Raw genomic sequence first — 12119 nt, 5'->3', positions numbered from 1 at the left:
CCCATGGCTTTTACTAGCATTTTGTAGTTTAAATTGCCTTTAATTAGGTCTTTTCTCGGCTCAGGAACACTCTTTCGGTCTGAGTGCTACATGCTGAATGGCTTCTCATGCACAATACTGAGGTAAATATCACCATGATCTAGAGAAGCCTTTTCAGTGGTATCCTCTCTCACAGCTTCCAACTTCACAGGGCAGATAGCGTATTTAAGAGGCAAGAGAAGGCCAGCACCCTGCCAGCCTTATTCAAAAGATTTATATCCTGCCTTTCAGGACAGGTGTCCACACATAAATATAGCCATATTTCCCATAAAATCATTTATGTGAGTCTACCATTACACCCCTTTAAAATGAGCAGCAAAAATGTCAGTACGACACAGCAATTAATGAAAAAAGTGGATTGAAATAAAAGCATCTTAGAAAGGGACCAGCCATATTTCATGGTGGGTTAATGGGAAATTAAGAGTGGCCTTCCTTTGTGAAGTTTCTCTGCTGTGAGGCACCCCCTAGCAAAAGGTTTGGAAGGAAGGAAGGAAATCAGCAACCCATGAAATCACAAGTTTATGAAGCTTTGTTATTGTTGTTGTTGTTTAGTCGTTTAGTCATGTCCGACTCTTCATGACCCCATGGACTAGAGCACGCCAGGCACTCCCGTCTTCCACTACCTTCCACAGTTTGGTCAAACTCATGCTGGTAGCTTTGAGAACACTGTCCAACCATCTCGTCCTCTGTCGTTCCCGTCTCCTTGTGCCCTTGGGGCACAAAGAGAGTGGGAAGAATTTACAGAGCCCACCTTGATAGAGTGCATAGTCATATACACAGCATAAGGAGAACGCAAGGAAGTGATCTCTAAGTAGACTATGGTTTTATGACAACACCTTTGGTGTAAAACAATTATTTGACTTGAGGCCTAACAGAATCTATCATGGCTCCTTGACTAGGTCTGGCTTGTTGTAGAATAGGAGTGTGGATACTAAATAAAACCAATTTCTAAAGTCAATTTCTAAATATTATGCAGTACATGGCTGGCAAGAACACGCAAAGGTATTTCCTCTTGCTCCCTCATACAGCCTACAGCAGACCAGAGAACAACTGTGGTTTAGCAGTTTCATACAGCATTGATAATTTCATATATTTAATATGGGTTTGCTTGCTTTTTTGAGGTATGTTTACCCTGTCATGCCGCAGGACGGCTAACAATAAAACAAATTAAAATGCAATAAAACATAAAAAATACTAAGAAACTGTGGCAGTGGCCCAAAGGGCCACAATAAATGTGATAATGTATACCCCTGTAAATCCTTGAGTGTGCTTCTAATAGAGATGTTGTGGTAGACTGTTACTTTATGAAACTGATGATTTTGCAAGTTGTTGTTTAGTCGTTTAGTCGTGTCCGACTCTTCATGACCCCATGGACCAGAGAATGCCAGGCACTCCTGTCTTCCACTGCCTCCCGCAGTTTGGTCAGACTCATGTTTGTAGCTTCGAGAACACTGTCCAACCATCTCGTCCTCTGTCGTCCCCTTCTCCTTGTGCCCTCAATCTTTCCCAACATCTTTCCCAACAGGGTCTTTTCCAGGGAGTCTTCTCTTCTCATGAGGTGGCCAAAGTATTGGAGCCTCAGCTTCACGATCTGTCCTTCCAGTGAGCACTCAGGGCTAATTTCCTTAAGAATGGATGCATTTGATCTTCTTGCAGTCCATGGGACTCTCAAGAGTCTCCTCCAGCACCACAATTCAAAAGCATCAATTCTTCGGCGATCAGCCTTTTTGCAAGTTGTCCCCCACCCCACCCCCCCAAAAAAAATTGGTGCAGAAATACAGCTAATATGTGAATCACAAAGATACAGCTCAAAGCTAGAACATCAGTTGCTACATGGCACAAATGGCTACACATAACACAAGTTCCCAACATGCACACTAACAAAATGTAACAGTGGGAATCAGAACTTAATCAGCAGACATCTGAAGGCAGCCCTGTTTAGGCAAGACATTTTAATGTATTTTTAATCTTTGTTGGAAACTGCCCAGAGTGGCTGGGGAAACCCAGCCAGATGGGTGGGGCACAAATAATAAATTATTATTATTAATTATTATTAAATTGCCAGTGCTTATTGTGCATGTGTTTTAAACATGAAATGAGGTAATGATGTATATGATTGGTGAAAATTGAAATGCTTTGTTTGAAATTTTATAAATACTACTGCCTGAACCACCAGGCACGGTTGCAGTTTTGCGGAACGATCCGACTGTAACCTATTGCTTTGCAATAAACAACGTTGGACTCCTAACTTCTCACGTTTCTAAGTTTTATTGGCGTAAACTCAGGAGATAAGCTATTTTCTGGCTTACAACAAAACAATAAAACAGCAGATGAGAAACCACAATAAAAACAAAAAGACAAACAACTCAATTAAAAATAATAGCAGATCAGGCAATTAAAAGGAGGCAGATACCATAAAAAGCCATTAAGCCTGAGAGAACAGCCTGGCCTTTATCCATTGTCTAAAAGTTGGTGAAGAAGGCACCAGACATTTTATTCTTTTTTTTAAAAAAAAAACTATTGATATCCCACTTTTTTCAAGATCTCAAGGTGGATAACAAAAATTCAGCAAAATAGCTGTCAGGGAACTGCCGTCGGAAAGACAGGAGGTGGAGAGGCTCTCAGAAGGCAGGAGAGAGTCAGCAGCGGAGGAAGGCACCAGTAGGGGGGGAACGGGAAATCATAAAGAGAGAGAGATGGAGGCATGGCTCAGGGACTCTTCCAGCAGTAACAGTGGAGGAGTTTCAGATCCTCCCATAGGCACTCCCACTCCTCGCCAGAAACTGTCGCGCCGAGAATCCAGACGACGCGTTTCCGTCAAGGAGCTTTTATGTTGGAGTAAATTCCGTAGACGCCCACTGTCGGATTCTACCAGCGACTGACGGAGCCATGCTTAAGGGGCTCCGTTAGAGACAGAGGTTGGCTGACCAGCCAAACCCTGAGGGACTAAGCTTTACGCACAAGCAGCTCATTATCCCATCACAATAGCCAATACAAAATGAACCATAAAAGTACACATGAAAACAATTCATAATGCTTGCTTGAGCAGCCATACTTTTAACGAAAGGTTACCAACATAGGAGCCAGCCAAATATCACGGAGCAGGGAATTTAAAAGCCAGGATACAACCATAGACCAGAAGGCCTGGCCTCACATTTCCATGGGGGATAAAGTTCTAATGGTGGGCCACTGAGGAAAGCCTCCATGGCTAATTAATTATCAGGCAGCCTGTGCAAAAAAAATTTTTAAAAAAATACTGGCCTAATAAGTTATCTGGTTCTAAATATATCCAGGGACGGAGTTCCACTGTTTGGGTGCCACTGCTGAGGAGGCCTTCTTTTCAGTATCCTTTCAGAGCCCAGGAGGTGGGGGACAACAACAACAAAAGCCTCCAGAACAGATCTTAATTGGTGGGCAGGTTCATGAGGGAAAAGATGGTCTTTTAGATATCCAGGTCATGGTCATTTAAAGACCAATACCAAAACTTTGAATTGTGCCCCAAAACAAACTGACCACCTGTGGAGCTTTGGGGGTTGGGGGTTGGATTAGCATTACAGTTGGCCCCATGTAGTTGGCCCCATGTAATTAATCTAGCTGCTGTATTTTGCACCAGTTTCAGTTCTTGAACATTTTTGAGATGCAGTTCCACTTGCAATGTATTACAGTAACGTAGACTGTGTAAATAGACCATGAATAATTGAACGAACACAGCTGCTGAATCAGCTAAATTTTACCTCTCCGTGCACTGCAGCCTCAATGAAAATAGGTTTTCTGCCCCCTACTATTAAGTAAGGGAGGGAGCTGGGGCAGGCGGGGAGACTGGCAAAGTTCCTAATGGCACATTTAGTGTCATGTCTAGTTTAACCCTGGGTGTTGATTTCCCCAGACCTGCAAGGATGAACTTGAATGATTCATTTTGCTTCAGTTCTTTTGTGATGGAATTAAAAAAATATATATCCTGGTGAACCTAGTTAACATATCCTCACATCCTTTCCCCACTTTCTAGATTTGTGTCTAGAGCAGCATTTAATTCTCAAAGGCAGGGCTAACTGCAAGAAGATATATGGGTTGAAATCTAGGAGCCACACAGCTTTCCTCTATGAACAAGTCCATATAAAACAATTCTACAATTCTAATGGGAAGGAGCAACTGCAGTGCGTTAGTATTCAGTACAATGCAATAGTGACATTTTGTGGTTGATATTTAGGTGATGGGAGGAGTCTGGAATTTCAGCCGTGTTTGCTGTGACATATTTGTTACTATGGACGTGATGATGTGCACGGCCAGCATTTTAAATCTCTGTGCTATCAGCATTGACAGGTAAGAACAAAAGAGCACAACAGTAAACTGTGGAAGAAATGGGAGATTCTCAGGTGGACTAATACGGGGAAGTGGGTTGAATTTAATGTTAGGGATTTATGTAGAAAAACAATTGTGCCACATATGTACGTGCCACGTAATACGTCAGAGCATTGTGCTACATAAGATAGTTTTTATGTATATGTCAGACATTAGATTCCCAATCTGTGTCTTTGTTAGCAAAGTAAACTCGGGGAATCATTTGAGTAACCATAAAGTTAAGCAGATGTGATAGTAAACTATGGCCTGGTTTGTACATCATAGTAAGCCATGGCATATCAGGACCGTGCAAACGTGCTACATGAATCCCAGAGTTTCCTCTCCTTAAGCACAATCTGTACCTAAGGTTGGTCTTATGGTTACGTTTTACGGCTAAGGAGAAGAGACATTAACCACAATCCCCGGCTTGGACAACACCCTAAAAACCTTGGCTTAGGTGTCATGTCATGCTGTGCTAAAAAGACAGGGGGCAGATAGTAAAGTGGGTGTAAGCTCATCCCTGGGAGCTAACAATTTCATGCAGTCCTGCATTGGCTTAACATGAGGTGTAAATGAGGCCTATACATATGTTACATATAATAGAGCCTCAACTGTTTTTACACTTACTTAAATGGAGTGGGGAGGGGAACATTAAATGGAGTGGGGAGTGGGATTTCTGCTCTGGCCATTTTTATTCCACCCAGTCATGCAATGACAGCACCAGAAAAAGGGGTGGGGCACAGAAGGTGCAAAGTATATTTCAAGGGTGGGGGGGCAATTGCATTCCATATTTTAAGATCTCTGAAAGAAAAATAACAGTATATGTTAATGACAGGAGCTCAGCAGTGTGAGGAGTGAGCTTCTTTGTTGGGGGTGAACTTGCTCTCCCCCCCCCCCCATTCTGGTGCTGCCCATGCTGAAACCACACAAAGGAGGAAAACAGATTGTGATTTTGAGCAGGCAAATGGGAAAAGATTAATAATCCCTTTTCTAGATATTGTACTTTCACTCAAAATCACGGCTTCCAGCTGCTGCTTTTCATTAACAAAAAAGTCAGGGTTTCATTACACATGGCCACATCCTCTGACATGTACACACACACACACACACACACACACACACACGTGTGCAGAAAGCATTGCTTGTAGAAATCTCTTGTCATGATTGGCTATGTCTTTGATTCGCTACCTCTTCTTACCATTAACAGATACTGACTTACCTGACTCTTTTTTCCAATCTCTTTTCCACACTGCTTGCCTTTTTTCATCTCTGGCTATTACTACTGAATTGTTTTTCACTTTTCTCATCTTCCATTTTGCATCATTGTATTTATTCTGTTTTCCCTTCTCTTCTTTTACTTTCTTCCACTTTGAATTCAACTTTGTCTTATCTTCCTCTGTTTCTGAATTCCCTTCCCTATACATTTATTGTACAACAACTCCTCCGTCTTCATCACCCTTGCTTTGGAGTTGGTTCACTTTGCAGATACACTGCAGTGGTTATGCCTGTTCATTATCAGTACAGCACAGGGCCCAGCTCTTGCCGAAGAGTGTCCATTATGATAGCAGTGGTCTGGTTGTTGGCATTTGCCGTTTCCTGCCCTCTTCTCTTTGGCTTCAACACCACAGGTAAATACAGTAACAATACCTTGAAGCACAGGCTTTGTGCACAAACATGGGGCCTCCTATGGCTTATGGCTTTAAGAACTCAGCTTCCTCTTTTTCCAAGAACAAGCTGGAAAAGACTTCTGTCAACTGCGGAAGATATTAAAATGGCTACTGGAAAATGTTCAGCCTCCAAACTACATTTTTTAGATCTTACTAGTTTGTAGAAGCAAAAACATATTGTATGTGTTCTAAGAACCATACCTTTATTATGCACACACAAAAATATGTAGCATGAAAGTTACTCTACCTTCTCTTTTCTATGTGTCTTTTCACTCAGGTGATCCAAATATTTGTTCCATATCCAATCCCAACTTTGTTATCTACTCCTCTGTGGTGTCATTTTATCTTCCGTTTTTGGTGACCCTGCTGCTCTACATCCGGATTTATATGGTGCTGAGGCAGAGACAAAGGAAGCGAATCCTCTCCAGACAAAGCAGCCACAGCGGTAAAACCTGCTACAAAGAACAGGTATGACCCACAAACAAAAAGGCTTTATTTAGAAAGGGCCTTAACTGTCATATTCTATATAGTATGCCTGTAGGGTTCTACTGGAGCCCAGAAGGGGTGAAATAGAAACAGCCCTATCGACTTGCAACAGACCTATGTAGGCCTCATTTCGACACCTCCTGTGCCTCTTCCTCATAAGGAGTCTGCTCAGCTCCCATAAACTACTGCAGCTGTTGTTTCCTTGCAGCTGTTGTTAAGACTACAGCTCCCACCTGGAGGTACCACATGGGCTGCTTTTGGCCTTCTGCAATGCATTCACTCTGCCTAACCTCATGTCCTACTTGTGAGCTTTCCATAGGCCTCTGGCAGGATACTAGTAGACCTTTAGTCAGACCCAGAATCACTCTTTTAATGTTCTAAGAATGGAAAGGGTTTCTTAATTTCTTCCTCTCTGGCTATTTGTTTTAGTCAGACTCACCCCTCAGTTGGAACTGATGCTTTCCCCGACCCCACCCTGCTCAGTGGGCAATAAGACATGGGCATCTCTGCTCAGAACAACTTTGCAGGGTTTTGAATATGCAAAGCTGATTTGAGCATAGCATTAGCAGAGGGGCAGCTGAAAGTGTTTACCAATCATGAGCAATGATGGATCTAGTTACAGATAGGTAGCTGTGTTGGTCTGCCATAGTCAAAACAAAAAAAATTCCTTCCAGTAGCACCTTAAAGACCAACTAAGTCAGTTCTTGGTATGAGCTTTCGTGTGCATGCACACTTCTTCAGGTATCTGAAGAAGTGTGCATGCACACGAAAGCTCATACCAAGAACTGACTTAGTTGGTCTTTAAGGTGCTACTGGAAGGAATTTTTTTTGTTTTAATGATGGATCTGTTAGTCTTCATATCAGCTATTTCTAGGCCTACTGGAATGATTCACTTATGTGGTAACAAGCACTAGTGAAATAAAATACTTGCCTTTGAACTGCTAATTTTATTAATTACTTTGGGAACAAGTATTTTATTTACTAGTTTCAGGTATCATAAGGTATCAAATAAGGTATCAAATATCTCTGTTGGGAACACAGAATGTCATCAGGACTGCTGCAGCAATTGCAACCTCAGGCAATAAAAGCTACAAGAGATGATGGGTCCACTTTAGTGGTTAGTTTTTGTTATGAATAAAGTTTCTAACCGCTAATTTCAGTGGAAACACACATTATTTAAAGCACGGGTATTTTAAATATCAGATATACTGCCCCTACCCTGAGGAAGAAATTGCATATACAATCTGCAACACTCTATGGGTTAAGTTAAATATGAGTTTTATACTAACTAGCAGCCAAATAGTGTGATAATAGAGGGTTTAGAGTGTCGAACTAGAACTGAGGAAATTCAGATTTAAAATCCCACTCAGCCATGAAGCTCACTGGACAAACTTGGGCCAGTCACAATTTCTTGTATGTAACCTCACCAGGTTGTTTTGAGGATAAAATTGGGAGGGGGTCTGCTGCTTTGAGCTCTTTTGAGGAAAAAGCAAGACATAAATAAGGTTTTGTTTGTTATGCTATCTATTTTTGTGTTTTTATATTGTAAACCGCCCTGTGATCTTCGGATTACACTTTGGTGTCAGAGAGAGAGAGAGAGAGAGAGAGAGAGAGAGAGAGAGAGAGAGAGAGAGATTGATTGATTTATAACAGGTCAGTGGAACCCTACAAGTTTTGCATACCAAAGGTTCCAGGATCAGTCCCTGATAAGGCTGGGGGAAATTTCTGCCTGAAACCCTAGACAGATGTTTCTAGTCAGTGTCAACAATATTATGCTAAAATGACCAGTGTTCTGGCTTAGTCTAAGGCAGCTTCCCATCTTTCTAAGTGGTTCCTGATTCTTGTTGGCCTATTGTTTTTCAGCAACATACAGAAAGGAAAGCTTTGCACCAGAAGCTTCCCAGTGTACTCTTGTGTTGTTTGCAGCTAAAGAGTTCAGGCCAAAGGCTGCCTGCTGAAAAGAAGCCCCTGACGCCCACAGAACTGCAGCAATATTGCAGTTTCTGCCACGAAGTTTCCATCTCCAGTACAGGGGATAGAGAGGTTGTTGATCTAAAGGTGAGGACAAAAGTCAAGGAACAAAGTTTAGAAGTACGCAAACTCAACAATGGCAAAACAGCAACCTCTTTGAAGCTACCATCTCAGCAGCATCGGACAATACAGCTCAGAGAGAGGAAAGCCACACAAATGCTAGCTATTGTTCTTGGTAAGTATTTTTGCTCCTTTTTAAGAACAGGCTGTGCAAGAATGAGGACCCAACTGAATATTACATGGCAGACATATATAACAGGTTTGAGGTTTTGTTTTTTGTTTTAACAAACGCAGCTGCAGCAGGCTACAAATTTGGTTGGAGGAACCACAGAGAGGAAGAGTGTTTTAAAAAAATTACACTTAAAAAGCTTGTCTGCAGTTTCAATGTAAATCTACATTTTGCTTTAAAATATTTCTCTTCTACTTTATTTCCTCCTTTATCATTATTTCCACGTGGCTAAATAGCCAAGAGACTCTCAAAGATGTTTCTTTAGTTATGTGTGAGGATGCCCTGAAAATAATGGAAAGAACTATGAATTGGCTCTCAGGTGGGCAGATTGAGCCAAAGCCCTTCTGAGCCAAAGTGATGGTGACATCTCATTTTCTTTCTCATTCTAGGGACTTTCATAGTCTGCTGGCTGCCATTCTTTTTGACACACATACTGAATACTCATTGCAAAGCTTGCCACATCTCCCCAGAGTTGTACAGTGCTACCACATGGCTTGGGTATGTCAACAGTGCCCTCAACCCTGTCATCTACACCACCTTCAACAATGAGTTCCGTAAAGCTTTCCTCAAGATCCTGAATTGCTGAAAACTCGGAGAGCAACACAGCATTACATACTATGTGGGTGCTGTAGATAAACACACCTGAATGGATTTTCTCAATCAACAGTGACAAAACAACAACATGGGACCCACTTTTGCATCGGTTTTTCTTTAGCAGCTACTATGAGAAATACTTTTCACAATAGCAGAATCCATCTGTTCTGTGTTAGACACTGGTGCAGAAAGTACCATGAAATTGCTTTAAAGTTTTGCATCCATGAGAAGCACACATTATGAGACTGTCTGAATAGTTCCAGGATGCAGCATTATTGTGCCTTCCTGTAGGACACTTTGAAAGGAAAAAACTGTATGACTTCTTCTGCCATAGATACCTCCAAGTAGCATATATTTGACTATGAACAGTTCTGAAGAGATTCCTATTAGGAGAGGTCAGGAGCAGGAACATCTGTGTGTTTGCACTCAGTGTCTGAGGTATAGCACAGTCATTAGCTGCACATAGCCAACTGTGACTTACAAAGCAAATGTGAGTTCACACAGTTCAAAAAGTTGAGATCTGTGCACTACTATTTATCTAAACATATCACACTGGCCAGTATAACACATGCAAAGATTCCTTGGAGTTAACTGGTTTCACACACCAAAATAACAGCTAAAAATGTAAGTAATTATATTTCAGTACTATAAATAATTGAAATATATATAGTAGATAATGCCAGACACAGTAAAAAGAACAGCTTTACTAACACACAACAAAATAAAACAAATGTTCTAGATTTACGCCAATACATTAAAACGTCATTGTATATTCTTTGACTCTTTCCAACATTCACTTTACTTGGAAATAAGTCAAAGTTTTTCAGTGGTACTTCCAAGGATTAACATGTTTAATTGGAAGTATATTTCACTGTGTTTGATAAGTCATGTAAATCTGAATAGGATTGCAGCCTCAAGATTTAAGGCTCTGGACAAATATCACAACACATTGTTTCCTTGTCTGAAAGGTGGCATATAAATATTTTAAAACAGAGTATAAGTCTTCAAGACAGTTTTCATACAAAAGATTCAAAAATACAATATCAACAACTAACGAAGCTTCTAAAAACCTCTTCCAACAACATTAATAACACAACATTCATAAAACATCAAGTTCATGATGCGAAACAAGAATTCCGCAAGACCACCAATTAGCAGAAACAGATGGAAAAGAGATTTCCCAGTCAAAGAAGGTGCTATCCTATGTAAGCGTTTCAGAAAGACTAGAGCATGGCTGCATTCCGGATATTTGCTAGCCCATATGCTAGCATTATATAGTTCCAATTGAAATAGAGCTTCCCAGTTACTGTGACTTTCATTATATTGGTAGTAGTTTTCATGTTGAAAACAGGTATGCTACATGTTTAGAGTTGTAGAGAAAAAGTGGTTTCAGGAAAACTGGCAAAGTATTCACCTTTTGAACAAAAGCTATTCTGTTGTGTGAAAACCTAGAAAGGGGGAATTTATCCCACAAACACAAAATGTATGTGTTTCCATAAAGGGTTCTGGAAGTGCTCAGTGGATCTGCAGCAAAATTCAAAAAAAGTTTATGGCATTTGAGAAGCACAGATCTGATTTAATTTAACAAAAGTATCACATGGATCTTGGAATGCCAATTCTAAGCTCTTAAAATTCTTCTTAGTTCTTAGCTGCCTAGCCCAAGACTGACCTGGTTCTTCGTGACATCAGAGTAGCTAAGCCAATTGCATCCCAATTACATCATCACTTGAAAGACAAGCAGCAAAACAGCTCACGAAATCGGAGCTGACTTGACAGCCTATCAAACAATAACATCAAAAGATGCAGGGCAGGTGAGAAGATCAGTCCAAGTCCAAGAAGGGCATGGAGAAGAATGTAAATACAGCTCATTCACTGTTGTGGCTTTTGCTAGTGGGTGTGGACTTGGTCAACAGCTGAACATTGTACACAAGCAATGCTTTATACATTCACCAAGGCTCTGATCCTGGATTGCAGTCCATGTTTTTGAACTTTAATAATGCTTTCTATCCAGACAGCAAATTAAATTCACAGAAGGCAGCAGATACCCCTTAACCATTTTTAATAAAGATACAGAACCAAGCTTAAAGTTAATACTGTATATTTTCCAACCTGTCTCCTGTTATATTTGATTTCATTCTTATAACAGTTGGATATATTGCTGCACATATACCCAATCTCAGAATGCTAAGAGATTCTGGGGGTTCCAGGCCCCAGTTCATGTTTCCTTTTTGGAATGAGGCATAGCGGAGACTGTGGTGTCTCTATGACCCTCTGCATGCTGCTCATGGCCTTATATTTTAACCATGATTGGATCTAGGGATTCTGGAGGCTTGATTAAATTCTAACACTTCCTGGGTCCAGGAATTGAAAAGTGTCTAGCACTCACACACTCATAACAGTATTATAGAGAAAGTTCATAGCTTTACTTGTCATTTAAGTACAGAATGTGTTTTGTTTGTTAATCACAGGGCAACAGCATTCCCTTAGTGTAACCATTTTTATCAGTAAATCAAGCCAAGTGTGGGGGGGGGGGGAAGCTATCAGTTACATTGAGTTTTATATTCAGCTTTCTTAAAGCAAAGGATCAGCCAGAAATTGAAACTGCGTTGCTACCATATGACTTTTTATCAAACATACAGTGTAGATAATTTTGGTTGGATGTCTGTTCATGACATACATTTCTCAAGGCATATATTTCTGAATACCTGAATAAACATCTTCGTTCTTGGAATAGA

The 12119-nt window shown here is 40.8% G+C and overlaps 1 protein-coding gene and 1 long non-coding RNA gene across 3 annotated transcripts in view; one reads left to right on the top strand and one right to left on the bottom strand.

The window, feature by feature from the left end:
• Positions 1-6379, bottom strand: part of LOC310843973 — a 27335-nt gene extending 20956 nt beyond the window's left edge. The window contains exon 1 of the long non-coding RNA XR_014563840.1: positions 6292-6379. This is a non-coding gene — a long non-coding RNA (uncharacterized lncRNA). The remainder of the gene's footprint in view (positions 1-6291) is intronic.
• Positions 1-12119, top strand: part of DRD3 (dopamine receptor D3) — a 24774-nt gene extending 12655 nt beyond the window's left edge. For both annotated transcript variants that reach the window (XM_083737033.1, XM_083737034.1), the window contains 5 exons: positions 4247-4359; positions 5863-6005; positions 6322-6512; positions 8394-8736; positions 9180-12119. In XM_083737033.1, coding sequence (XP_083593159.1) covers positions 4247-4359; positions 5863-6005; positions 6322-6512; positions 8394-8736; positions 9180-9376 — 987 coding nt within the window. In that variant the 3' untranslated portion in view covers positions 9377-12119. The remainder of the gene's footprint in view (positions 1-4246; positions 4360-5862; positions 6006-6321; positions 6513-8393; positions 8737-9179) is intronic.

This window comes from Podarcis gaigeae, assembly GCF_964106915.1.
Source record: "Podarcis gaigeae genome assembly, chromosome: 4".
NCBI lineage: Eukaryota > Metazoa > Chordata > Lepidosauria > Squamata > Lacertidae > Podarcis > Podarcis gaigeae.
Note: the sequence above shows the minus strand (reverse complement) of the source record. Positions and strands in the feature narration are given on the sequence as shown.